This window comes from Labrus bergylta, chromosome 16 (genome assembly GCF_963930695.1).
Source record: "Labrus bergylta chromosome 16, fLabBer1.1, whole genome shotgun sequence".
Taxonomy (NCBI): Eukaryota; Metazoa; Chordata; class Actinopteri; order Labriformes; family Labridae; genus Labrus; species Labrus bergylta.
In genome coordinates, this window is record NC_089210.1 from 26600410 (window position 1) to 26628315 (window position 27906).

Sequence of the window (27906 nt, forward strand, 5' to 3'; positions counted from 1 at the left end):
GTCAGTCTCCCTCACCATTGATGTGATAGAGAGAGATGGCTAATGTAACTTCAGCATTTTCTCTCAAGGGACTTAAAGTTGCCTGTGAATGGATCCCAGGTAGAAAAGCCTGCAGTGTGGATACATATATACAATTTATATATATATATATATACATAAAAATGAGGTTAGTTAATACACTTTACATATTTGTTGTGAACATGTAATGTAAAAGTGATTTAGTAGTCTGAAGATAATAAATAGAAAACGCTAAGTAAAGTCCATATACCATTTATTTTTACTGTTACATTAGAGACATTTCTTGTGTTTTTATTGGTATAATTTTTTAATAAGATGCTATTTGTTGAAATGAAGACATTTCACTCAATACCTAAGATATAGAGTGTTGGCAGACTTCCTTTAAAACACTGGTCAGAATTCACAGTCTATTTATTTGGCTTGGTGTCCTTGACTTGATATTTCTTGTGACACTGACCAAAGGCTGTGACAGGTGTGACTGGATGCAATTTGACAAGTTATTTACTCAACTCCTGTCCTTTGGAATTCAGGCTTCTGGTGACAGCATATATCACTTTAGTTCTGCTCAAAAACAACATGCTCTTATTAAGTCACCTGGCCTAAGCATCTTTTACCTTTTTTTTGTCATGGGACACATTGTTGACATTGTGCGGCTGTGGCTCAGTTGGTAGAGTCGTTGTCTCTTAACCGTAAGGTTGAGGGTTCAAGCCTGAAAAGAACCTGAAAATCTGAGAAAGACTAAAGGAATACCTTATTTCAAAATGTGCAAATTTAAAGCAATACATTATATAAAGCAAATTAACTTAAAAATGGAACAAATAAAAAAGGCAATACATCAAATAATAAAAAAAAATGATTCTAGGTGTATGAACAAATCAATCAATTTGTCATTTCATAATAAATGTTATATTAAGACACTTTACAAAAGAGCAGGTAAAAGACCATGCTCTATGTTATATTATTTACAAAGTCCCATCTTTAATCCACCATAAGCACAGCACTTAGCAACACTTAGAAAAGTGGGAAGGAAAACCTTCCTTTTAAAAAGCAGAAACCTTGAGCAAAACCAGACTCATGTTGAACAGCCGTCTGCCAAACTCTGTTTTACCTATAGTTTCCAGTTTCTGGTGGGTTCCTGCACCTTGACTAACAAGGGATTCATACCTAAGACCTCTTTCTTCAAGGTGTTATCATACCGAACACAGAGTATTTGTTTAATATCCTCTTAGTGCCAAAACTTGCTTAGTTATTCTGCATTGATGTTAGACATTGTAAATATAATACTCTACAGTTATTTTATTATAGATTCATGGGAATCTTGAAATAGCTGAACAGTATAGTAAAAAACATGAGAGTTACCAGAATGTGCGTGGCTGAAAATGGGCTTGACCTCTAACTTTGTCAGCTGTTATTCCTGCAGCAAGATGACCATACTATAGAAATCTGTGATTCTGCCAATCCTGGGAATAGGAAGAAAAATCATTTAAATTTGGGTATGGAGCAGTCTGATGTCTCACACAGAGTTATTACTTTACAGACGACAACCATTTTAACTAGGAACATCCTACATTGTAAAGTCTACTTTTATTGTTCATAGTTTATAATAGATCGACACATTTCTTGGAAATTACTTTGTTTATTTTTAGTTTGTTTTTAAACATTGCTTTTATTGATTCTAATTTTTTTAGTTTTAAAAAGGGAAAAAAATCAAACATGTTTCCTATTAAGTGAAATACATTTGAATGAAAGGTGCATTTCACTGTAATACAATTCCCTGTATCCCATTAAAACTTCTTAATTTTCTCTTGCTGTTGCTGTCTATTGCATTTCACAGAGTCTTAATAGACTCTGTAAGAAACAGCTCAATTATTCCTAGTCAGTTTGAATCAATGTGCAGTAATGGCTTTTCAAATCACCCCATATCGATTCCTGCCCAATTTCCTCTGGTGATGAAAGATTTGCTGTGAATGATTACTTTGAGTTTGATTTTCTCTCAATAAATTCTGTTGATCCTAAAGCAGACTGCTGACTGGTTGCACCTCCAGGGAAGTTTGCTATTTGCTGATCTTTCTCTCAGCCTCTTGATGTTCCTCACTCAGCTGAGTGGTCGGTTGTGTCTATATGGGAAGATATCAGAGACTTTTTCTGAATGTAACTTGAGTGGATGTACAAGAGCTGCCTGTGTGAGTCGTTGTAATAACATACCTGATGCATTTTATTGGATCAGGCCAAATAAGTGATGAAGAAAGATTTAGCTTATGAATTTGAATATCCTTTTTTTCTTCTGTTGTATTTCCCCAAAACTCAATCATCAATCCCTTTTAGATGATACAATGTTCTCAAAGTAAAATATTTATAGAAGTTTCAGTGATCTGAAGCAGCACTAGCTAATGTCACTGTACCATAAGCACGTTATAATCAGAGAAGATATTTTGCAAGAATAACCAAAGTCTTTTCTTTACTTGATATATCATTAATAATGAATCAGAAAAACATCTACATTTTAGATTATCCAGATATGGAGATTGGAGAATAAGGGCCCTGTTTAAAGAAAATTTAAAATGCACGGTCTAAAGCCTATGGTTCAAAGTGTATCTGGGTCTGTCTCACTACCCTTTGCTATTCCAGAAATTCAAAATCTGCTCAGGGCCGAGTGAGACGCATGGCGCACAGATTTTGGATTACCCCTGGTTTCCTCTTATGTATATGTATGGAGGAAAGTCAACCGGGAGTCCTTTCATTCCTAGTCCCTTGATTATGCACAGGTTTGTTCAGGTGTGACATGAGTCATACCATGTGTTAGCTCTCATTCATTCATAAAAGCCAGTTGTGACTTCAAGGCACCTTCTGTAATGTTGTACTTTATATTCTAGTTTTCAACAGCTGCCTGCTGCGACCAAAGACAATGCTTAGAGTGGATCAAGCTAGATGTTATCCAACATTGTAGGAGAGAGTTTTCATCCATTCTGGTTGCAATGTTGTTTTTTTTCACTTTGTACAACAATTGTACATGTATCTGTATGTGTTGACCTACAAAATGTGTATTTTAAGATACCTTAATGGAACTCTTAAGAGCTTTGTTTCCCTGTTTATGATTGCTCCTACTCAACTCTTCCTTATCCGCTTATGTGGTTGTTCAGAAAGAGGGAGGGTACTTGATAGTAATATTTCATATCTACTGTTCAGGGCGTGGTTGGGGTCAGACACAATACCGTTTACCAGCCATAAAGGGTTAGGGTTAAAAAGTTTTTAGTGTAGGCTGATTCATAGAGGCTCTGAAATGGTTGGCCTACAATCTTTTAGCAGATTTTTAATTGGAGGAGCAGTTTAGACTTTAAAGCTGTGGATAAGCAGTATGTATAAATTAATATTCTTATTGTTACAACAATGTTCTTATTTCTCCTGACCTTACTTGGAGGTTTCTACTTCAAAAGCCAGCATGTTTACAACTTTAAATTAAAAGTTCCTCTTGGAAAACATTAAAACTCAGGAGATTCTCGAAGCTGAACAGCCAACCAGCAGTAGGGATATGTTTTGTGAAGTGTGAAGATTTTTAATTGGTATTGCAGAGGAAAGAAAGCCTTTGATGTTTTTTCTTTGAATATTGTTTCTTTTTTTACAGGTGGCTGAAGAGATCTCAAGTTCACAGAAAAGTACATGAATAGATTTTTTGATATCGACATGGTCATTATAGTTGAATATGCAACCAATACATGTCTTGCGGCTACAGAAGAATGTGAGCAGTTGTTAGTAGTTTACAATATAGAGACTCACCATGTGATGCAATAACGCCTCAAATATATTGGCGGCATTACACCCCTCATCAGGGAGCGTTGAAATGCAACTTCATGTAAAGCTTTAGTTTGTGGCTGAGATCAAAAAGACAGCCACAGTGAGTTCTTAAAAAAATACAAAGAACACAATTTGAACACTTCCTGAGGGTATACAATGCTTTCTCATCCTTGGAAGAGACTCGGGTACTGTGCCAGCATTACAACAGTTTGATGACTGTGAAGAATTGTTTTGCTCTTAGAGCACCTGAATTAAAAAAAACAACTAAATAAACAACCTGAGGGTTTTAAGGAGAAAAACTTCATTTTAACATAACTTTGCTTCCTTAGCAGAGAATTTCATGGGGATAAATCCTCATGATGCCCCTGGAACCAAGATAGTGGATCTAGATAAACTGTTCATTGAATCTGCAGCTTCTGCATCTGTCTGTAGAGGGCAACCTTGTACCTTTTAACTAGAAACTAGTGACAGCGACGCTTGAGTTTTTTCTTTTCTTGTCTTGCACACACACGGTCACACATACAAACATACGCGCGTGCGCACACACACACGCACACACACGCACACACACACACATGCACACACACACACACACAGACCATCATGATCACATGGGATTTTGTGTGTGAGCTTGTATCTCTGTGATTGGGTTTGGGCCTGTTTAAATTTTCAGTGTGGATTGGTTAATCCCATAATCTGATAATGACCCACTGTGCAGATTTAGTGATTAAAGTTCTGAGGCAAATGGTTGTTGCCATGGCTGCAATGGAGAGGAAGGAGAGAATAAATCTCTGTGACGAGATTGTGTGTGTTTTTATGTGTGTCCTTGTGTGGGAGTGTAGGCAGGGAATCATGCACACTGTTATTTCACAGAGAAGTGCTTTATTGTGATCTCCTTATACTCAGATAACTGTTAATTATAATTTGTTCCAACACATGATAAAAATCTCATCACAAAGATTTGAAGGTTACTTTAACTGTCAGTCCATCATTGTCAACTTCATTTTTTGGTAACTTTAAAACACGACTTGATGCATTTCAAAGAACTGTCTCATGCAGAATTTGTAACAATAAGCAGTAAAAATGTCAGTAGACATTTTTATGGAATTTGATGAAATCATGGTCTTTGCCTATTTATATTGGTGCACTATTTAAAATAGTTTTACTGTCCTGTACTGGATTGAAATTGCATACATACTGTTTCACTGATTCACTAACAGTAGCATCTGCTACATCTATCTAAAAAAAATATATCAGTTAAAGACCCTGGCATGATATGGCCAAAATTAAATTGCTTGACCTTACAGTAATGTTGTGTGAATATAAGTTGTGTAAACAGGCAGCAGCCTCCATTTGTTTTGGTACCCTTCAGTCCCTTCAGCATCACAAAGATGCTTTTAAAGGACTAGTAATCTTTTCTAGGTATTAGTGTTTTTAAAATTGCAGGATTTGATCTTACGTAATGATGTGGCTGATCAAAATAAACAATAGTTATCCAAATAAAAGAGAAATGGGTAACCCACCTGCTAGAGCTATATATTTATAGCAGAGTCACAGTGACAGGCTTTAGTCTGTAATACACTTATGCCAGCCATTCCTCTCCTTACGTTGGGAAAAATGCATAAGCAATGTGCATGAAAAACCATGTAAGATGAGCCACCTCTTTTTTCAATTTTACAAAAATTATATTTGGGCAATATCACATGACAGGGAGGGATAGTGTATCAATAATCTTCCAGACAGTGCCTATTGCCTATAGGACTGAATAAAAACGGCTATGCAGTACAGCTGATATTCAGTACAGCATCACAAGTTTGAGTGCTGTATTGTTTCTATACAAAAGTTCTACTAGCAGCAAATACTGTAGTCATAGCAAAGTAATAATCAACAACAAATGATTATGTGCTTCACTCACTTGTTCCAAATCTTCACTGAAACTGGACTGTGGCAAGCCACCCAAACTTTCTTTTTCATTCTTGTTACTTTATTGTTTCTATGGTTATCACGGACCAGTTACTTTGTTTTACAAACATGTATTGCCTCTGTTTTATTTGTCATTTAACCAGTAAAATTCTCTGTTGTATGATTCTGAGGTTGGTCAATTAATCAGGACAAACACTGTCAACTGCAAACACAGTGAAGTTGTGCTCTATATCAGCACTCATCGAATGCCTCTTGTCCGTCCAGATTGCTTGGTTAGAACTAACGTTTGATAATATAATTTGTTAGTACAAAAATGTGCATTGTACAGTCATGGCTTTCTGCTATTTAACAATGTTACACACACCTTTTTGGTAACATTGTGAATCCTAAAAAAATCCAAATAGACATTGTATTTTTTTCACCATAAGGTCTTTCTCAATTACACTTCTGCTCTTTTATCTCTCCCTCAGCTATCTTGCAAGGTAAACTCATAATTGTCTCAATAATTAAAAAAACAAACATTTAAATTAAAGATTTAAGTTAAAAAAAATTACTTTGATGACTAATGACTTTGCTCATTCTCATTTCTCAGTGTTAACACAACAATTGTAAAATGTATTTGTGTTAGGTGTAACCTAATTTGAGAGGGCTGGAGATGAGAGGCATGACCCGAGTTCCACAGCAAAATCCACTGTTGATTACATAAGAACAGATCCATATATTTACTCATATTAACAATCTTTATTCTTAATAACCAAACCCAAATTCTCATTTGCCCTGAACAACAACTACTGTTCCCACAAATAACAGATCAGCTAAACACAGACAGCACAAAAAAAATATGGCATTACCAAAGTTACACAACATAGTGAACTTTCCATTTTCTTTCAGTTTATATGGGCACTGATTCAGGGCAGATACAGTTAGAGTTTTGTGTATCCATGTCCATTATAGAAAACTGTGCTCATTGGAGGAAAGTGCCTAAATTGTAGTAGCTGGAACACTTTGACCCAGTGACACCCCATTAATACTCTGCCAAGTTAACCCAATAATGACCAAACTGGGTCAATAGTTAGTCTTATTCAGTGGTGTGCTAAATGAAAAACACATTCCATTTTGATTGACTCAAGTGACTCATTGAAAATGATCAGCTCTGTCGAACTAGTAGCCGTCTTATAAAGATCTATATTTAGACATCGTATGGATTATCCCTTTGCCATAAGATTATCTTCTCTTTATGATTGGTCACTCTCAGTATCTCTCTTTGTGGTGCAGTACAATATGCAGAGCAGATGATACAACAAGAATCACATGGATATCCCATGATAACAGAAAAATGTTCCGAAGGTTAAAAGTGCCACTAAGTTTTGCAAGGTATGTTTTTAACTGTTGAACAGTAGTTTAAGTTAAATGTAGACTAGCCTACTTGCAGATATGTATTGAGCCTAATTACAAGGTGTTATGGACATATGCAGAGCTGAAGAGGTGTTCTGAGAATATTTTCACATTCATTCACCTTAGCAGTAAATTTGTTGGTAACAGGTTTGTGGAGTGCATGGACGTATGAATGCATTTACAGATGTTGAATGTAAGCTCAAATTGGCTAAAACTGTGTTTACATAAAAGTTGCCTACTGCTTATATCGCGCGTCAAATTCAGTAACTCTGAAAACTACAACGCTGTGTATTCGTCTTTCACACAAATAATTAAAAAATTTGGCAGGCTTGATTGTGTTTAAAGCATTTGATCAAGCAGTTTTTTTGGATACTCGTGTAGCACATAAGGGCTGTGGTTACACTTGAATATTTCTGTTCACACCCGACATTTTGAAACAAGCTTTTCCAGTTATAAAAGACATTTTCAATCAGATTTTAGAGGATGCTTAATTTGCTTGTCAGTTTTTAATTTTAGTGGATCCTTAATGTTTTGTCTGTATTTTTTGGCCCTGTGGTTGTTGTTTCCTCACTACAAAGTGCTCTGTTAGCAGCTGTTAGATGTAATAATTGAAGGCTATTTGATCTTGACAGCCAAAGCCCTTTACAGTTCTTCTCTCATAAACCCCCCCTCCCCCACACACACATACTGTACACTCACAAATTATTGCAACAAACCTGTCAACTGCAATGAGCCTGTCCATGGTAATACATTTTGTATCTTTGTGTCTCTTTGTGTCTTTCTCCAGGTGGAAGAGTTTTTTTTTTTATTTGGCTAGATCTCCAATCCAAACCAATCATAAAACTAGTAAACTGAGCCAAATTTAGTGTATTAAAAGTAATTATCACCATTAATCTTGTGGCCTATCCTTTTTAACAAAATAACTTGTTAATTTAGTTTCCAAAAATAAGGAGTGATGATAAAACAGGATGCCCAGAGGGCTTGAATTAAAAATGACAATGCCAAGGGATGTCAACACACAGAGGCTTAAATCACTGTTTCTAAATGGAAAGCATGTAAGGGGCTGTTTGAATTGTATTTGGTTGTAGTTGCGCATATACACATCATTTATTTATAACTGTTTTTTTTTTTACTGTGAAAACATTTTTAATATTGGAAATATAGAAAATTAAAGCTTAATGAACATAAAAATGCATAGAAACAATTACTAGGAAGAATTTGTTTTTAAGCTTGTAAAATAATTCAAACAATTTTCAAAACCCTCAAATAGTCAAAAGTTCAATCATGAATAAGAATATTCTTCTAAAATGGATGGGCTTTGGTGAGGATATCGCTTCCTGCTCATGCAACTTTAGCATCTTTCAAGCTACAAGTACTTTCTCTCTTACCCAACAGGCGGAGGAAGCGGACATATCTCTAAACAAGTGTGATAAACTAGAAGAGCTTTGCCAAAATAATTCCCCCGTTAGGGCTGTCTGTGGCATTTTTTTTTCGGCGACTTTAGTTATGTAAGAGATTAATTCTGTGGGTTAAGGTGGAATGTTTGGCACTGACAGTTAACTGGAATTAGAGGCTGGCTGTATTGACAGACCACCTTGAGGTTGCATGCTGAGGGCTGGGGTTTTTCGACCGACCGACCTACCGCCCGTCGAACTGGAGAAGCGGACTTCATGTCAAAATGCCAACCTTTTCGGTGATGTATAAAGGAGCTGTCATCATTAGCAGGTAAACAAGAGGAAAACTACGGGGGATGTCTGGTGGGGTTGATGGTTGTTGAAGCACTGGTTGACGCTATTCTATGCTCACTTCAAGAAGTGTGCAGTGTATCATTTCGTGGCGGTACTCCTAAGTGATGGTTTCGGCTGTTTCCAGAACAAGTGCAGGTTTCAGGTTTTATCCCTTCTCCATACTGGAGAAGGGATAAAAACATCGCTTAGTTGATGTGAGGCGTGTGCGGTGCTCCAGCGCTAAGTGGTTAATTCTTTCATTCTTTAAAACAGAAAACGTGCCTTATTTAATATTTTTTGTAGCCTAAATGATGAGCAATGTTTCGAAATAGGTTATTAAATGTGGAGTTTCAGAGATACTAGAACATACTCGATAACAACACAGGCTGTAGAAAGGACGACATAAAAAGAGCTGGGGAGCGCTTTATTTTTCTCGTGTTGTTTTGGCTTGACAGAACAGACCTGTCACCATCTGTCATGCGTCACGCGCACTGAGGCGACGGTATTTGTTTGCCGAAGCGATCATGGCGATCGTGTGATTTAAAATGTTTATTGAGATCATGCTGATCCTTAAATGTAGCATACTTGAAGAATTTGTTTCTTTACACACACAAAAAACCCGGAAATGCTCCATATGAAATCAAATCAGAAATCAGGTCAACTGTAAGCTTCTTCGTGGTCTGCTATGCATAGAGCTCTTCTGTTTATTTTATGCAGCCAAAGGAGTGAAACATTGTTTTTCTTTCATTAACTCCCTCCTACTGCTATTCCTTTCACTTTTAGGTTCCATTCTTCATTTTGATCTTGAACCTATCTAGTCTTAACGTATATCAGATCACTTATTGTGACTACATTATTTTAATTATTTATACATTAGGGAAAATAGGCCTACTGAAATTTTGGTCTTCAAAATAAAAGATGTACCTAGCCTAATTAATGACTTAGTATTAACAATTAACAAGTAACAATCAAAAAACAAATATTCCATGTAAAAGGAGAAAATGCAGTTTGGTCATAGCGTAATCTGTATGAATTGGAACCAAATAATGTATGGCTGCTGCTGATAAAACTGAACGAAAGGATACATTGATTGTCTTTATATCTCTTTTGTATTCCTAACGATATAATTACATCATTAATAGTAACTCTTGTTATGCTTTTGAACCACAGCCACCAAGGCAAACACAACAACAATCTGGCAGACTCATGATTTAAGCTAACATGGTAAATTGATGATTAACTTTTACCATTGAATTTTATGAACAAATTACAATATTTTTAGGCCATTACATTATTTTTAGAATAATTTCACATTTTACAAAATTTTGAGTCAAATGAGGCTCTGCAGTAACATTATGACACATTTCAAAAACAGTGGAGGGATCTCTTCTGATCAAATGTAGAAGTCATAAAAAAAGGTACACCTGCATGTAAGCATTTAGCAATGCTTCAGACTATAGGCACTTGTTGGTCACTCACACTTCTTGGATCAATTGATTGGTCACATCATGCCTGTCAGGTGGTTGATTCAATTAGGAAATGATTTAAGGAAGACACAAAACTGTTTTTGTCAATTGTTTCACTTTTCCAGAAAAAGGAACTTGTTACTGATAAAAAAAAACTAAACGACAAGGAAAAAGGAACGGTAGAAAAGTTTAATGTTTGATGTCATGAAGTGGATATTACTTTTGACTCAACAATTGAGTTGTCTGGGAATTTGACAGTGAAATGAGACATACAAAGATGCAAAAGTGTCGTTCGTTTTTATCACTGTGACTACAGGGAGACATTGTGGAGGCTTATCCATGGTGTGCCTTAAGGGACAAAATAACATGCGATTAAAATAAATGAATGCATTCATTTCAGACCTTAATTAATGGTGATTAACTACTTAATGCTGACAGCCCTACTTATAACATTTAATCAATCAATCAACCAATCAATCAATCAATCAATTAATTTTTATTTGTATAGCGTCAACTCATAACAAGTGTTATCTGGAGACCCTTTACAAAAAGCAGGTAAAAGACCTTACTCTTTGTTATATTGCAAAGACCCGGCCTATCCATCATGAGCACTTTAGCAAAGCAGCAAAAGTTACAGTGGTAAGAAAAAAATGTATATTCATGTATTGTCAGTCTGAGCAAATCAATATTCTACTTTAGTAATGTTACTGGGATTGGGAATGAAAAAAAATGGAGACAGAATGGGCAGTTCTTGTCAAAATGTAATCACAATTATTTCTGCCCAACTTATGAACTTGACTGTAGACCATGTGAGCACTGACCAAGATGCGTTTTATTCTCACCATATGTACGCATAAGAGTAAAATATTTTAGGTCATATGGGATAGTGAGTAAGTGAACGTGTGTTTCTGTCAGACAGCACCTAATCTTGAATAATATTGGAGTAGTTGGCCAAATAAACAACCTACATGTACTTAATGACTTTTTTTTTTAATGTATATTCACCGACAGCTTGCAAAGTCCTGCTCAGTACAGCGATACAATATATTCATCTTTATTAAAACATGTTTTTTCCAGATCCTGTCAAACAAAAAACATAGCCATCTGCCTTCTGGAACTTGTCAAAGTTGTCAAAAAACAAAAAATCACTCTTAAGAAAGTAACACTTGGAACATGAATTCAACAAGAACCTTCTTCCATTGAAGACGTAATCTCCGAACTCACTTTCACACATAATCACTAAATGACCCACTGGCAACGTCTCTCTCTCTCCTGCTCTTTAGGCTGCAGCCCTTGATTGGTAAGCTGCAGCAGATGAGTTTATTAACTTCACAGAGGCTGAGGAGCAGCACCGGAGAGCAAAGGAGAAAGAGAGAGAGATCTTGGCAAAGGGTGTGGAAGATGAGTGGAATGGGTCAATGCTAGACACCCATCCTCAGAAGTCTTGAGTATTACCTTAAACTATATGACAGGTACAACAACAATAAGATAAAACATTTTTTCTCTGTGCTGTTTTTATGTGGCTTAATGATACAAATTAGCTTTAATTAGTAACATTCTTAAGCTATATTAATTTGGTCTAGCATCCAAAGGTGTCTATTTGCAACTCTCAGCAAGTGATGGCAGCTGGTTTCAACCAAACAGCCAGAAAGACTTAGGCTTCTGTCAGAATGCATGCTAAAGTGTAGATAACCAATATACAGCAGAAAACATTGAATTTGATCTTTTGAATTTTAATTACAACTGGCTATTAGCGTGATCATATGCCATTCATGAGACATGAAAAAAATGAAGTTGGATGCATGCTCTCCAATTCCACCCTGGTGCTGACTAATCATCTTAAGTGCAAATAGTAGCCCAGGGTTTGCATACCTCTGGCAAGATCTGTACAAGTTGATGTTGATAATTAGTGTCTTCCTCACTTATGTAAGGTGGACAATTAAAAAGCTATTCTAAATGTTGCATTTATCATTGCTATGCACTGCTATGCACTATGCACTTATAGTACCCTATTTTTTTGTAGTTAGTACATAAGAAATAAACTATAAATCCATGACCAAGGCTCTTTCTTGCTAGGGGTAGAGTTGGTTGTCTTTCAGTAAGACGCTTAGTGGTCCCCTCACAATATATATATATATATATTTTTTTGGAGAGTCTCTCCAACAACTTTACTTTAAATGTATTTGATGCATGAGCAGCTCTTCCATTACACTTTGCACATTGCATGTTGGGAACATGGGCATGTTTTAAAGTAGCATGATGGCTATTGAGCCCCAGTCTTAACACTCTGACGATTTAACATCTAGTTAGAATGTTGGTATCTAATCTGTCTTTAGTTTACAACTGTCTTGAACAAACATGAAAGAATGACATATGGGCAGCTATGGTTCAGTAGTGAGGCTTCTCTCAACCAGAAGGCAAGACACTGTACTCCAAGTTAGTTCTGCAGTTGTGTCAGCGTCATTTAAATGTGAAGGAATGGATTAATTAATACTGATGGACACTTTACATAGCAGCGTAACATTGCTATCACTGTGTTAATGTGGTGTGAATGGGTAGTGTGACCTGCTGTGTGAAAAGCGCGTTGAGTAGTCAGACTCAAAGACTAGAAAAGTGCTATACAAGCTCAAGTCAATTTACCAATTACATCCAGCCTCTGACGATTTCAGTAAGAAGAGCTGTGCCTTAAAAAGTGAAAGGCCTTATTGAGAAACTCCCTGTGAAAGACAGAGGCTCTATAGTCTTCCCTGATTTACATGTTTCTTTCTATAATTCTGTGTATCTTTCAAAACACTGGTGACAAGTAAAACGGTTCAAAAGCTTTCAAAGTAAAATATTTAAAGTAACACATTTTTTCTCTATTCTGTCTCTCCCTCCATCCCTTCTCCATCTTCTTGATTGCTTTATCTCAGGACGCTAATGGGTCCATATGGAGTTGACCGAGCTGTTCATTCCATTGAGTTTACAGACTGTGAGAATGGCCTGGGTGAGTTGTCTTTTTCTTTTAGCTAAATGAATACAAGATGTTTTCTTCTGGCAAAGATTGAAGGCATTATTTTTATTATATTTCTTATCATTATATCATACCAAAGGTATATTACCATAGCTGAAAGGATTTAAATCCTAACTTGAACAGGCCGTCTCTGCAGAGTATTTATGCTTGTCTGTTTGCCTGGGTGTGGAAGTAGGTCATGTTGCAAAGCCCTAACCCACTTAACTCGGCTGGGTTAAGAATACAGGGAGCTGCTGTTGTTATTATCTGAACTTCACTTCCACACAACACTAGTGGGGTTTGTGCGTATATAAGGACAAACAACTGATAAACATAAACACAATACAATCCCTAAAATATTCTGTTAAGTACAGGTGCTTTACACAATTGATAATACATTTATAAATCTATATAATCTAAATCTAATCTAAACTAAACTGTAGCTCATTGCAAATGTGTCAAGGAAGTTTAAAAAATATTTTTTATTTTATTATGTTTGTTTTGTAATCTGTACATAATCCAACGGCCGTCATTCTACTTCTCCTATAATGAATCTACATTTAAATATGCTTTTTAAGTATGTTTGCCAGCCAGCCAGAACTGCAAAATGATATAGCCCACATCACAGTTTTCTTTTCATAGTTTTCTGTGATATATAAAGTTCCCATTAAAAAGGTTGTTTTATAAAAAAATCTAATTCTTCCTTCCTTAAAATAGACCAGTATATATTGCATGGCAGCTCACTCTGTCAATGCAAGGCACATGTTAAGCACTTAGTGTAGCAGTAATAAATAAATGCAGTCAGTCAGTGGCACAGGCAGGATTATATTTCCACACAAGAACCACTCCAGCACATGCAGGACACCTTTTCTTCTATGTTTCAACAAGCGCTTATGTGAACATAGTCACTGTGCGAGCAGACAGAGAGAGAGAGGGTGAGAGAAAAAAGAGAGAGAAAGCCATCACACTAAACGCTACCTATACAACACCAAAACTCAAATTAATCACATGTAGCCAGACAACTGGCCTTAAAAACAACTGCCAGCTAAATGTTGGGAGCACTGTATGTATTATACAGTCTACCATAAAAGCTATTCTAGAGAAAAATTGAGTAAAAATCGGTATTGAGCTTAAATCTAGCCTTCAACCAACATATTTAGTTTGACAGAGTCTGATCCCCTTTTTCACTCATCAGCCGAAATAAAGCTGACATCATCTGGAGGAGCATATTGTGGATGTTTGCTGCTGTGTTGGGAAAGCACTGGACTTTCTCATGGACTAGCTGGCTTCTGTTCTCTGTTGTACCACAAATGCCAGTGGTACTAACATAATCACACTTTAAGTGGAGGGAACACTAAAGGCGTGTGCAAGCGTGTGTTTCATGTACAGTACTTAAAGCAGCATACAGGTGACAAGCAAAGCTGCTTATTGTCGTTCAGTATGATTATGTGCAAGTGTACAAACTGTTCCAATGCATAAAGTCTAAAGACAGGTGTCTGTGTATATCTGCTGACAGTAGTCAGAGAAATGTCTTCTTTTCACACTGTATAGCACACACTCCTGCAGCCCATATGCTAAGGAAAGCACATGCTGTTCTCTATGTTAATGCAGCTGATTAAACATGAAATACCTCATCATGTGTTTCACAGCAGGTTTTCTTTGATGTTACAAATGGCACTGTGTTATCCAAGATAAATGTTTAATTGGAATTTTATGATTTCTTTTTTTTCTCAAAGTGTTAAGTGTAAGAGCATTTAATTGCAAACAGGCCCTTGCAGAAATAATATTTTTGGGAGAAAGATGTCAGGCTGAACATGAGGGAGACACATGCCTTTTATATTCACTCTTACTGCTCATGCATGATGTTTTTTTCATCTGATGAGATGCCATGGGAGGAGAGTGCCGTGAGAATGAACAAAAGAACAAGACTGTTTCCTCAGAGAAGTGTAAGAAGGAAGGGAGGACTGAGATAGGGAATTTTATAACCCTATTCTTCCAACAGGCGATAATTAACATGCACCACTTTTCTTCAGCCTAGATCAGTGTATCCATTTTGTCTTTGTGTTGGCAGCCTGAAGCTGAAGAAGCTCTGGTCTAATTATTAGAATTCAGCTAGGCCATTTCAGTTTTATCACTTTAAGTTCAGTGATGGAACACTTGTGTGTCAGGGACTATCAGTACGTAGAGGCTGTGCTCAGTTTTTTCGATATGCATCAACTGTAAGGAAGATGTGGTTTCATTGCGGTATGTCATTGAACTAGCTTGGTCCAAGTCTGCTTTGAGGCCGCTGACTGCAATGATGTTGCCCTTAATTCCCTCTTAATTTGACAGCAAACAATAAAATAGCATCTTCTTTTGAATGACCTCACTTCCATAAGGTCACAATATTTAAAACCCCATCTGCGCCAAGCTAGTCATTTATGCATTGCAATTTGCATGTGGTCCTTTATGAGTTCACCAACCCTGAAGTGTGAAAGTAACAATAACAACATTTCTAGTAACTTCTCACACATGAAAGGCAGAAAGGAATGCTTGCTTGCTCAAACAGTAGCATTTGGTGGCTTCCCAACCTGTTTTAATGATAGTTCTAACTAACTATCTTTTTATTTGACTACACATTAAATAATAACTCCTGGTTCTGATTCCCTTTATATTTTGAGAAAATACACTTTTTAAAGGTTTATTTTTTGGGGGTCTTTTCATGCTTTTATTTAGAGATTGGACTGTAGAGTTGGACAGGGAGAGAGAGAGTTGGGACAGACATGCAGGAAAGGAGCCACAGGTTGGATTTGAGCCTACGCCGCCTGCTTGGGGGACTTCAGGCTCCACACACTAACCACTAGGCTACCTGCACCCAGAGAAAGGAGACTTTGATGACAAATTACACTTGTGTATCATCCTATACACTACTGCATTGAACTTAATTAAGCTTGATCACTGTTGTGTGTTTTTCTTTTTGATGCTGCTTTTTATTCTCTTGCTTTATATGGTCTTCGATCAACTGGATAATGTAGAACATTTTGAATAATTGCTCTTCATTGCTTCTCTTAAGCTTTCAACTGAATCAGAACTTAAAATGTTTCGCTCGAGGCAGACACTCAATGACAGATTTTTAAAGAATATATTCATCAGCACCTAGTCCCATTAACGGCTGTGGCCACACAAACGAACTGTTAACGATGTGCTGCGTATTGCTTACTTTTAGTGGCTACAACTGCAGCACTTAAGTGAAGTGTTGTGTGAGGCAATTTCCTTTAAAAAAATGTAATCCCAAAATCTTTCACAGAAAGAAAACATATAGCAATGTAATTTTTTTTGCCAATATGATTTAGCCCTCTTTACATGATGTCCTAATTTTAACTGGTTTGCTCAAGGAGTGTCACATCACAGCTTGTGCTTGTGTTGTTTACAAATAATTTCCAGTGTCATTATGCAGGCAGAAGTTTGTTTGTTGGTAATCTGCTAGTGTGTCCCTAACTGACCCAGTTTTAGTAAGGTTTTTTTGAGGAACAATCTTATCCTGCTGTGTTTGAACAATCAAACAAATCAATCACAGTGAAGCTTCGCCATAGATATTTAAAATATATTTAAAAAAGGCCTTTTGGCACACCAGCAGTTTCAGGCTTTTTAATATATTATAAGCATTTATAAGGGAAATGGAATGAATGTCTATTGTTGTTGAATTCAATCAGAATGAAAAAAGGGTGCATGTACAGTAATTGCAGCTACTAATCTGTTCATATCTTTTTATTCCAACAGGAATTAAAGTGATTGGTGGAGTAAAGGAGTTAACTGGAGAGGAGTTTGGAGTCTACGTCAAACGAATTTTACCAGGTGGCGTTGCTTCAAGTGATGGTAAGAAACTTCTTTATCTTAAATAAGTGTATAGGCTGACGGCTGTGGCTCAGTTGGTAAAGTTGGTCGTCCCTTAACTGGAAGGTCGGGGGATCGATCCTCCAGCTGCTGTAGCCACATGTCCGATGTGTGGATAAGATACATAACCCCAAGTTGCTGAGTTTGTATGGATCGGATTAGTTACTTCTGATGGTCACTTTACATTGCAGCCTCTGCCATCAGTGTGTGAGTGGGTAGGTGTGACATGCAGTGTAAAAGTGCTTTGAGTAGTCAGAAGACTAGAAAAGCGTTAAACTATCTTAAGTCCTTCTAACTACTACAGAAAGGGGGCAGAAGTGGCCTAAATCTTGAGTTTGTTTTTTTCAAGATTTTGTGCAGTTAAAATGACATTTTAATGAATTATAATGTCTGTCTGATTTTAATGATCTTCCTTGCTGATTACTAAATGCACAGTAGTGAGTTCCATATATTTTATTCACTTGACCGTATTAGCTGCCATGGTTATGAATTGGTGCTATACAATTCAAGACTGATTGATTGAGATAGAAAACCAGTTTGTAGTCCTTTTGTTGCAGTTTTTAAAGGGTTTAAGTGGATCCAAAAATTGAGTCTAGGAAACAGGGAAAATGGATAAAAATATATATATTTTTTTATTATAGAGGCAGCAAGAGGAACTGGTAGGCTTAAGGGAGAGGCTCCATAGTAGGGGAAAGGAGGGTGAGAGTGCTGGGAGGCTTGAGGCTCCAGTGATAATGAATCAAGGGAATGAGGCTTACAGTGAGAGGCTGGGTGGTGAAGCGCTGGAGCTCATCTGCAGGAGGCACTGGAAATAACGAGAAGACATAGAGAATTAGTCACAGGAAAAAAACTGAAAAGATGCACACAAAAGCACAGATATGTTTTTACCAGTAGGTTAGACAGTAGAAAAGTGGGCCCTCATACTACTGAGAAGGTGCAAACAATAGCTACGTGGACGATGAGAACCAGGGTGTAAATGCAGCAGCAGGTGATCAATGATGAGGATTGGGTGTGTGTGCAGAAAGCTCCAGCGCCCCGGAAACCATGTCCTCCCACACCAAGACCACACCAAAGGTGCACCAGGAACAAATGCCCAGAAAAAAGGCCAAAAATGTTCAATCTCTACACCTGTAGTGCATAAGACAAATGCAATTTGACTGTCTAGTGTCTTAAAAAGGCTTGGGAATCTTTAGTTGACATGCCCCACATGTCTGTCTTAAGAGAAGATATTGAGATTTGTGTGAAGGAAAAGTTAAGGAGGACAACTGATGAGAGTCTTAGCTACTGAAATATATATAATATATGTGTACTGGTGGCCTCTGAAGTGACAGAACAGGGTTTTTTTTTATGTCTTTTGAGTTGAAAACATGAATATAACACACCACAGTAGTGTTGTGGTCCACTCTCTCTAGGCCATTAATGAAAAATACAGGCCACAAATTTCAGGTCAATCCAAATGATGCAACGCTATGGTAGTGATCTTTCAGTTTTCACTTCTTTCTGCTGTTCTTCTAAGCAGAATCCAGTGACATCCAAAGAAACATCCAAAAAAAACAGTCACCAGTAAATGCGGGGTCACCCAATAACTCATTATAAAAGAGAAAGCTTGCTTGTATTTCAAAAGACCACATTCTGGTCATCTGTAAGTGTTTCAGGAACATAGTAGACCCATAAGACAGTTAACTTTTAGAAACTCAAACTTTTAAAATATAAATTCAGCGCCCCTCCTGAAAACCCTAGCTTGTGATGCCTGATGGCTAAACGCTCTGCTCCACTATCATTCTCTAGAGCAGTAAACAATTTATGAAGACCCTTGGCCTTTTTGTACATGTCATCCTCCCCAGTCTCTCCATGTTTCTAAACTATTTTCAGCTACACTGTCAAATAAAGGCAAAGGCCTAAAGGTATACAGGTATTGACTGTGTCAATGCTTTTTGCTCAGCTTTTTGTCTATTGATGCATTATCAGACAATGCTTCTCAGAAATTGAGGCCCAATCAAGCTAACTTCAATGTCTATAGCTCTTCCAGGTTTCAAGTCCCTTAGGCATATTTAAATGTCAGCTAACTGAACGGCTTTGTCTGGCTTAATGTGTAGTTATTACTTGTTATCACTATCATCTGCATGACAATAAAAGTTGATGGAGTTTCTTGTTTCTATATGGCTATAGAAACAATCGGAGCACAGAGTGCAAAAGAGTTAATAGTTTGACTTCAGGTAACCCACTCATCATTCAATTAATCCTTATTGTTCACACTAAAGAACATGTAATACCTACCATGAAATGTCTTTTTTCATCAACGATGACCCCAGGGTCAGAGGAAGTTAAAGTGTGTGTGCTGCTCATTCTCGGACAAAAAATCCAAGCCCATCACTGAATGCCTTTTCTGCCAGGCTACTGACAGTGCTGTCAGCTGAAGAGTCAGTCACAGTGGATAGAAGCATAGTGGGTTGGACTGTTACCACCTGGTTCACAACTGGAGTGGCTGAATTGAGCAGCCAAACTGGAGTCACAATTTTTGTATTTTATGGTTTCGGTTAATTCCATAAAATTTGCAGCTGCCATAGTGTTTCTGGTCATCACCATATGCCAATTTGATAGACATCTCCTAACTTTATGCCATGAATGACTTTGGCAGTGCATGGGGATTCGTTACTAACATGTACAAACTGAGATCGATTTAACAAATAGGACTTAAGACAGCTTAGTGAGGTTCCTGTAATGCCAATTAAATGTTCAGATCTTTGTAATAGGATGTTAGGGGCTATGGGCATTGAATGCAGCACAAGATAAGTTCAGAAACCAAGGGGAAAACAGTTTTTATTGGATCTTTAGGAAGGGTAAGTGTTCCAGTGTTTCCCCTACCATTATATTAGGGGGGCGGCCATGACTGTCTATTGTGGTGGATGGATATACAGTCAAGGAATATAATGCTAACAATGTGTATTGCTGCTATACTTGAGGAAGAACTAGACAATGATACAATTGTTTTCCTTAAACTTTGTATTTGAATACCTTTTGTTAAGTTTGGTGAATTCTCAATGTTGTTTATGTTTTAAAATATTTGTGATTTTGTATGAATTAGCCTGCTACCTTGGTCAGGGGGTAGAACAGCATACTTTATTTATCCGATTGTTATAGATTTTGTTTTGGAAGCTGTGTTATATGTTTTGAATGAGATGCGTTTGTCCTGGAATAAAACCTTCCCAAAACTTTAATCTGAAAGAAAAGTGTATCACTTTTGTCCAATTGTCTTCCAATGTGCCTAATGTAGTTTAAAATACGTTCTTATAGTGTTGTATAGTAGCTGATACCCTAAGGATAACTAGACCTTTTCTTACCCTTACAGGAAACCTCATGCCAGGGGACCAAATATTGGAGGTCAATGGAGACAGTTTGGTTGGAGTCACAAGTGAAAGGTAGAACATTCCTATTACTCATGTCTTTCATTTACCTACAAGATTTACACCGGTTATGCATTCAAATTGATTATTGATTTGTGTCGTGTGTTTGTTCTTCAGAGCCGTGGACGTCCTGAGAGCAGCCTCAGCAACAAATCATATGCGCCTTCTCATAGCCAGAGATGAGGAAGCAAAGTAAGAGAATAGTCTGTATAAAAGTTGATTTGGGATGTGAATTCTCCAGACATAAAAAAAACATTATTTGCTATCCAGGCTCAGCTAATCCATTTTACGTCTGAGTGACTTTGTGAGAGCAACATTTGAATTGGATCAACCTGATTTGTTTTGAAATTCTGTAAATGGGACTAAATGTCATCATATCGTATAGAGCTTTTGTTTTCAGTGGGAAATAATGAACCATAATGAATTACAAACATGTCTGTATTTGCCTTTTAAACACTCAGACCTGTCGTGTAACCAATATCAAATGAATGAAAAAAAAACATTATATTTTTTGGTCACATTTTATGCAGATCATCATCTTAAAAAAGTTTGGATAACTGGATCAGGGTGATCAAATCCAATTTAGCTTTGGAACAAGTACCAAAGTTAGAGCTATTAAACCATCCTGGTTGAAAAAAAGATGGGATTTTTCAAACCTGAATCAATTCAGAAATTATTTTTTTAAACAACTGTTCAATGTTTGAAGATTACACAGATTCTCAAAAGCTGTTCTTTTTAACTTACTTGCTAGCACAAAAATGATAAAGCATCAAATTACATGATAAAGAAATGATTGATGTTAGCACAAGGCAACAATCAATAAAAAAAGAAAATTGGGATACAACACATGTACACTAGAAGTGACTTTGTGACCAAGGCCTTAACAGTGGCAGAGCATGTTGTGTTTTAGTATTCAAGAGGTCAAACTGTACCAAGCAACACTTGTAGTATGAAGATCAACTTAATTGATCTTTATTAAATAATAAGACTGATGCATCCAGTTTGGGAGGTTGTGCCACAAAATCACTCTCTGCTTCATCAATGTTTTAGTTTTCAACAGGTGTCTACTTTTACTGGAACCAGTTATGTTGAATAAAGGTCACTGCCAGCTGCCAACATCATAACCCTCAGTTTTCCATCAAACGTAATCCCAGTAGCACAATCTTTAATTGTCAGTTGACAAAGTTAGAATTGGATTTGCATAATTAAACTGGCAGGACCATCTCATCGGAACATGTAAGCCAGTAAAAGAAATCCTAAGTGAAGAGACTTTGACGCAGACTGGATTAACATCTTAGCTGTTTGAGAGGATATGAGTCAAAATGTTAGAAGTTATAATGTTTTACTAAATACATGCGTACATGGTGTGATTTGTGAAATAATAATCAGGTTAGTGTACTTTGGCCAGGTATTAAAAAAAAATGTATATTTACCTCCTTCATGGTTTAATAGAGGCAGTGTTGTCAGTGGTCGGGAAGCATGGATGCACCCCCCCACAGTATTGGAATGAGAGCGGACAGAGAGAGAGGAGCTTAACCTAGGGAAGGGCTCCTGACGAGATGAGTCGTGTTAATCTCTGCTCTCTGCTTTAGCTGTGCAGCCAAGATCAGAGGAGGTGGATGGCAGGAAGAGGAGGGAGATTATGCCTGTCTGTTTGTGTCTCACATCAAACAGACTCCCTCCTTTCTTAAAACCAAGTCAAAACAAATACATGCTTACTAACTGGTAAGAGCCTAGAAAAACAGTCCAGACTAAATCACTTCATAAAACCATTTTGTCATTTGCAACTTATTATTTAAGCACATTCCCTAACCAACAAAGGTAAAAAAAAATAATTTAGGGAAAACTGGTGTTTAGAATACTCATTTACCATTATAGTGGTTTCACAAGATACATTTCAACTGATGCTAGAACTTTTCAGCTGAATGTTTTACTTTATGACATGAAGATATGACATTTGTTTTGAATGTTTTTAGTAGCTATTTTCTGATATGTTTGCAAAGCCTTTTTTTTAAGGACACTCTAAGGGCACACTCACACTAAACCCAGTTGCCCTTACCGTGCTGAAGCACAATTACTCCCACCCTCCCACCTCTAGCCTGCACTCAGATTGTTCCAAGACTTACCTCTTGTTTATAACATCATAACACATGCATGGCTTTACGTGATCATGGAGCTTGCAGCATAGTTTACAAGACAGGCAAACAAAGAAAAATAAATAAATAAAATGGACATCCATCGAAGAACAACACAGAGAATATGATTGAAACTTTACAGACTTTGTGTCTTATTTTGAGTCATTTTAGTCAGATACAGCCTTAACCCTCCGGGATATTGAAGGTTGAGATTGATTATAGCCTACTTCATGTCCACGTTGTGTACCTGTGCTTGTGCTCGTGCATTACCAACTGTGCCGTGCCGAAGCACACCTCTTCTATTAACTCAGAAAACCAGTTGAGGAAGTTTGGCGTTTTATTGACCACCCTGTGGTCAAGTATTCAAGCATTTAAGAGCACACAAAGCATAGGGTTCATACTCATATTCAGGTCTTTGGTTATTGATAGCTCACATGAAAATGAATTGATTTCTTTATTATGCTTTAAAAATTTGCCTTTTTTTATGACATAGTTTTTCAATTGCTGGACTCAAACTGGCCTTTCAGGTTCTTAGACATTAGACATTGACTGTAGTTGGAAAACAGTCTGAAGTCTACCCATGTGTTTTATTTTAATGAATAATTTACCTTTTAGTAAAAAAAAATACATTATTATCGAAAAGGTCATACTGGTAAGTGTACATTTCTGGTAATTTCTGGCTTAGACAATGTCACAGTCAATATAGCAAATGAGTATATCTTTACCTGTAGTCCATGACTGGCAATCTTCGATGCCAATAATGTTTCCCTCTTGGTAGGAGAGAATTTTCTGAGTTGCTGGAGAAGTATGGATCTAATGGTAGCACAGGATCGACACGCAACTCTCCAATCCAGCAAGGTAGGTAAATCCCTGCTTCATCCTTTGTACAATATATTAAACATTCTTTTTCCAAGCAGCAGTATGAATTGATGTGGTCAGATCTCTTGCTTATATACATGTGTGTGAATGGCCTAGCATACATAAAATTTATGGAAAATTAATTACGGATATTCACTTGGGCCATCCCCTGTTTTGGGCCATCCCCTGTTTTGGGCCATCTCATTCTGGCTGCTCAGCCAGGGTTGCTTGACATGTGTCCAAGCAGATAGTTCATTTATGGATAGTATGGCTTGTTTGACATCCATCTCTTCACTTTCATCTCTTCAAAAATAGTGTTTTTTCACTGAGGGAGTTCCTACTTCATAGTTTTGAAATCCCAGAGAGCTTGAGTACCCTCCAGAAAAATCACGCTCTTCATCCCCTGCTTTTGCACTTTCCCACCAGCCCCTTGTACTTGACTCTCTTCCTGTTAAACACCTCCTCCAGCCTGTCTTCCATCAGTCAACTATAAGACTATAGGACCTCCTGATGATGGCCTTCCCTGCTTGTGGTTACTGCAAGTTATGAGTAATCCCTGTGCTGATGAAATTCTTCATATTCATCAGTACTTGATCATATCACAAGTGATAGCACCCTCTGTTTCTGCCTATGCCTTTTGGCAAAAACTGAACATGCTAAATGTGTTCACATGCCAATCAAACAAAGCATTGCAATTTTTAAAAACACACAACACCAGAACTGTCTTCTATCTTTAAAAGCCACAAACGTCTCTGTATTTGACAGACTAAGCCTAAAGGGTAAACAGAGTTAGTCTGCCTTTAAAAATGGAGCATGACAAGCGCACTCATCCATTACACATTTTCAAACATCTGTTTCAGTTGGGATGAAGGTAGTAGGCTGGTAGAGAGTTGAATATTGCTTCAGCACGTGAGTCCTTCTATGCTCTGTGCAGGGGATGGTGTTAATACCATTGCAGATCGCCCCTTTGATGAGGATACATGAAATTAGGGCCCTTCTGTTAATCCAAAGCAAAGGTCTTGTTAACACTCTTGAACTGGCAGAGTTGCAACACATACGAGGAATGGAAAAATATATTGAGATTACTGCATGGGCTGATATTGAAAATAAATTGTTTCTACATTGTGTAATTTAACTATGTGGTTGAGGTATAGAGATGATAGAATGAAATCTATCTATCTAAATTGTTGCATTTTTTTTATTATGTATATAACACTGCACATTTTCAGGCCAGCTCAGATAAAAAAAAAAAGTTTAAGAGAGAAGTTCTGGCTTATTTCTCACCTCCCTGCAGCTGTCCAATTATGGCATGAAGAGGAATTGAAGGTCAGATGGATTATTGGTTTTGAAAATGTACAGCCAAAGCCCTGTCCTTATCTGATGGCAAAAAGATAAGGTGTATTTGTATGTTGTCTTTCAACAAAAGAAAAAAAAGGAAAGTTCAAAATATGCCATGAATGATGACTCAAGCAGTGTTACTTCCACTGGGGTTCCCTAACTTGGTTAATTAATTTCACTGGACTTGAGAACAATTTTAAAGACTCTAAAAGTCTTTTGAAAATCTTGACTTCCCAGACCTAATAAGTTTCATATTCTGCTAACTTCGACAATATTTTTCTTGTGCCTTGCTTTTCCTTTTGAACTCAGAAGCAAGATAATAAGAATAATATTAATGAAGAGCCCTAATGACAACTGCCTACAAAACATTTGACAGGAGGAAGCAACTGTTAACACTAGTGGATATAAAAAAGAAGACTGGACTGTATTTGGGTTTCTTGGAAGTGGGCTGTGATGATGATGATGATGATGATTTTTTTTCTAGTGTTAGAGTGTTAGAGCTAATCACATTTGACATCAGAAGGTGAACTTGTTCAAAAGTCGCTTTTCAAACTTCATTAACAGTCCAACAGTCATCACTGAAGAATATAACAATGCAGCCCTTCCAAATGTTGTTGGATGTCATGCTGCCTTTTCTATCATCCCTCCTCACTTCCATCACAGTTGCTTTTTGGTTTGTGTTTATGTTTAGACTTTGTAAAGTTTACAGCCAAACTATTGTTGCAGGAGCTGGGGATCGAGCCCCTGACCTTCCAGTTGAGAGACGACCGACTCAACCACTGAACCACAGCTGCAACATAAACACCAGCAGACATAAAATCACAGGACTTGTATCGCAGTCATGTGGTTAGTTTTACAGATATGGGAGTATGTTACGGGGGATTATACAGTGCTTAGAGTTAAACAGCCTTAAGAAATGTTTACCTGAAATATACAGGTTTTTCAGTGGAAGGCCTCCCTTGATCACTATCTGTAGCAGCAGAAAATAGCTTTTGACTTCTAGTTCAGGACAGTATGTCTCAAATATGATAAGGTCATTCCCTTCATCATTCAGTCTATGCAGCAGAGACAACAAGAGACCCACTCCCCTTTACTTACCACCCAAGCGGCAACCTGCTTTAAAAAATAAAGTGCAAAAAACTGCACTTTGTTGTGTGTCTTCTTGAGGCTGACCATTAGCCCAGGAAGTCCCACTTAAAATGCCCAATTTGACATGTTTACCACTGGACTAAAAATGAATTGGGTCTCAGCAGCGCATGTCTTTATAACTACAGTCATTTTAATTGAAGATAAGGAAGCATTTTAGTTTGGCGTCAGCCCCTGTTTGTTTTAAAACTGCACTTCAGTAACCAATGGGTGACGTAACTTAGACTACGTCCATGTTTTATACAGTCTGAGTTACTACCACCATCTTACAAACTCATAAAAAAAAACGTAATCAGGAAATGTCATATTTCTCTTTCAATTTTCAGTTGTTCAGTATACTATTTAGAACAAAGCAAGTTCACTAAATTAACTTGTTCTCCATTTTGTGTTTTTTGTTGTCTTTTGTCATTCTAAAGGAGGCCGATACCTGGATAGTACATCATCTGGTTCCTCATCCCGCTCCCAGAGTCCTTTGCTGTTGAGCCCAGCAGGCTCTCAGAACATGACCAACAGTAGTGGGCCCATGCTACGTTCTCTTAGGTAAAAATATGTATGTACAGTTTTCAAATCAACTACTGATTTGCCTGTCTTAATGGGGATGGGGGTCAAAATTATATAAAATAAAAATGATAACGGCCATAGCCATGTGAAAACAGTCAGTGAGTTGTGCAACAACAGCCAGCTGCCCCTTGTTAAGGTCCTCGTTATGAAAGATAATGTGCCAGTTTTATAAGGTGTAGTTAAATTTATGTTAAATTTTACAGCTAAGTGAAATATGTCCTTTGTTACGTGCACTAGACACTCTCAATATCTCCTTCAGGGCTGATCTCACATGTTGCCCGATTCCATTCCCTAATTTATAATAAGGCTGAGGAAAGCTCCTTATTAAGTTTATTGTGTAGCCAACATTATACAGATGTATACAAGTTTCATCATCTTAAACAGGGCCTTCTCCCCGGACTCTGTTTTTCTTAGCTTAGAAAACCAGTATAAGCCACATGTCCTGTTATACTAACATTTCAACATCCTGCATTACAGCTCCAGACCAGACTCAGCAAATCTGAAAAACTCTCCCATGTGCTTGGTCCAATTTAACCCCTATCTAGAAAAAGTCATTTCAAACTGTAATTTTCAGTCTTTATTTACACATCAAATCATTGAGACTGGGCCATTCAGCCATTTAAAATACTTGTGCACACAACTTACTGGAGTTAAAACGAATTTCACACTCACTTGCATGTGGCTATTAGTGCTGGTTTACATCAGTGATGCTTGATGTTGAGATGCTGCTGTGGTATGTAAACACTGTTCACCGCTGGCGGAGTTTATGATCGTAAAGTGCCGTCCTTTCTATCAACCGAGAGAAATAAGAGAGATATTCCCCCCACCACCAACAATGCTGATAGAATCGACACACTTTGGGAACTTTACAACGCCATCAGTGAGAAACAGACAGCCCACCCAGACGGATTTTTCATCATCGCTGGGGATTTTAACCATGCAAATCTCAAGACGGTTTTACCCCACTTCCACCAACACGTGACCTTTCCCACAAGAGAAGGTAACATCCTGGACATGATTTACACATCAGTTAAAGGTGCTTACAAAGCTTCACCCCTCCCCCACATCAGCCACTCTGACCATATCAGTGTAATGCTAATGCCAGCTTACAGACCCAGGGTTAAAGTCACCAAACCAGTTCTGAAGCAGGTATGTGTGTGGCCAGAGGGGGCCTCTGCTGCACTACAAGACTGCTTTGACACCACAGACTGGGAGATGTTTAAGCAGGCAGCCACCTACGACAACCACACAGACATTGAGGAGTATTCTGACACTGTT

The 27906-nt window shown here is 37.4% G+C and overlaps 1 protein-coding gene across 7 annotated transcripts in view; it reads left to right on the forward strand.

Moving 5' to 3' along the window:
• The window catches only part of si:dkeyp-72e1.9 (syntaxin-binding protein 4), a 61876-nt gene that overhangs the window by 5329 nt on the left and 28641 nt on the right, over nt 1-27906 (forward strand). For 3 of the 7 annotated variants that reach the window (XM_065964383.1, XM_065964384.1, XM_065964385.1), the window contains exons 2-8: nt 13234-13307; nt 17073-17168; nt 20536-20605; nt 20708-20782; nt 23504-23583; nt 25648-25767; nt 26484-26607. In XM_065964383.1, coding sequence (XP_065820455.1) covers nt 13234-13307; nt 17073-17168; nt 20536-20605; nt 20708-20782; nt 23504-23583; nt 25648-25767; nt 26484-26607 — 639 coding nt within the window. Of the gene's footprint in view, nt 1-8453; nt 8854-13233; nt 13308-17072; nt 17169-20535; nt 20606-20707; nt 20783-23503; nt 23584-25647; nt 25768-26483; nt 26608-27906 lie in introns of those variants that run through there. The other 4 variants (XM_029279413.2, XM_029279415.2, XM_029279416.2 and 1 more) reach the window with 4 other exon arrangements.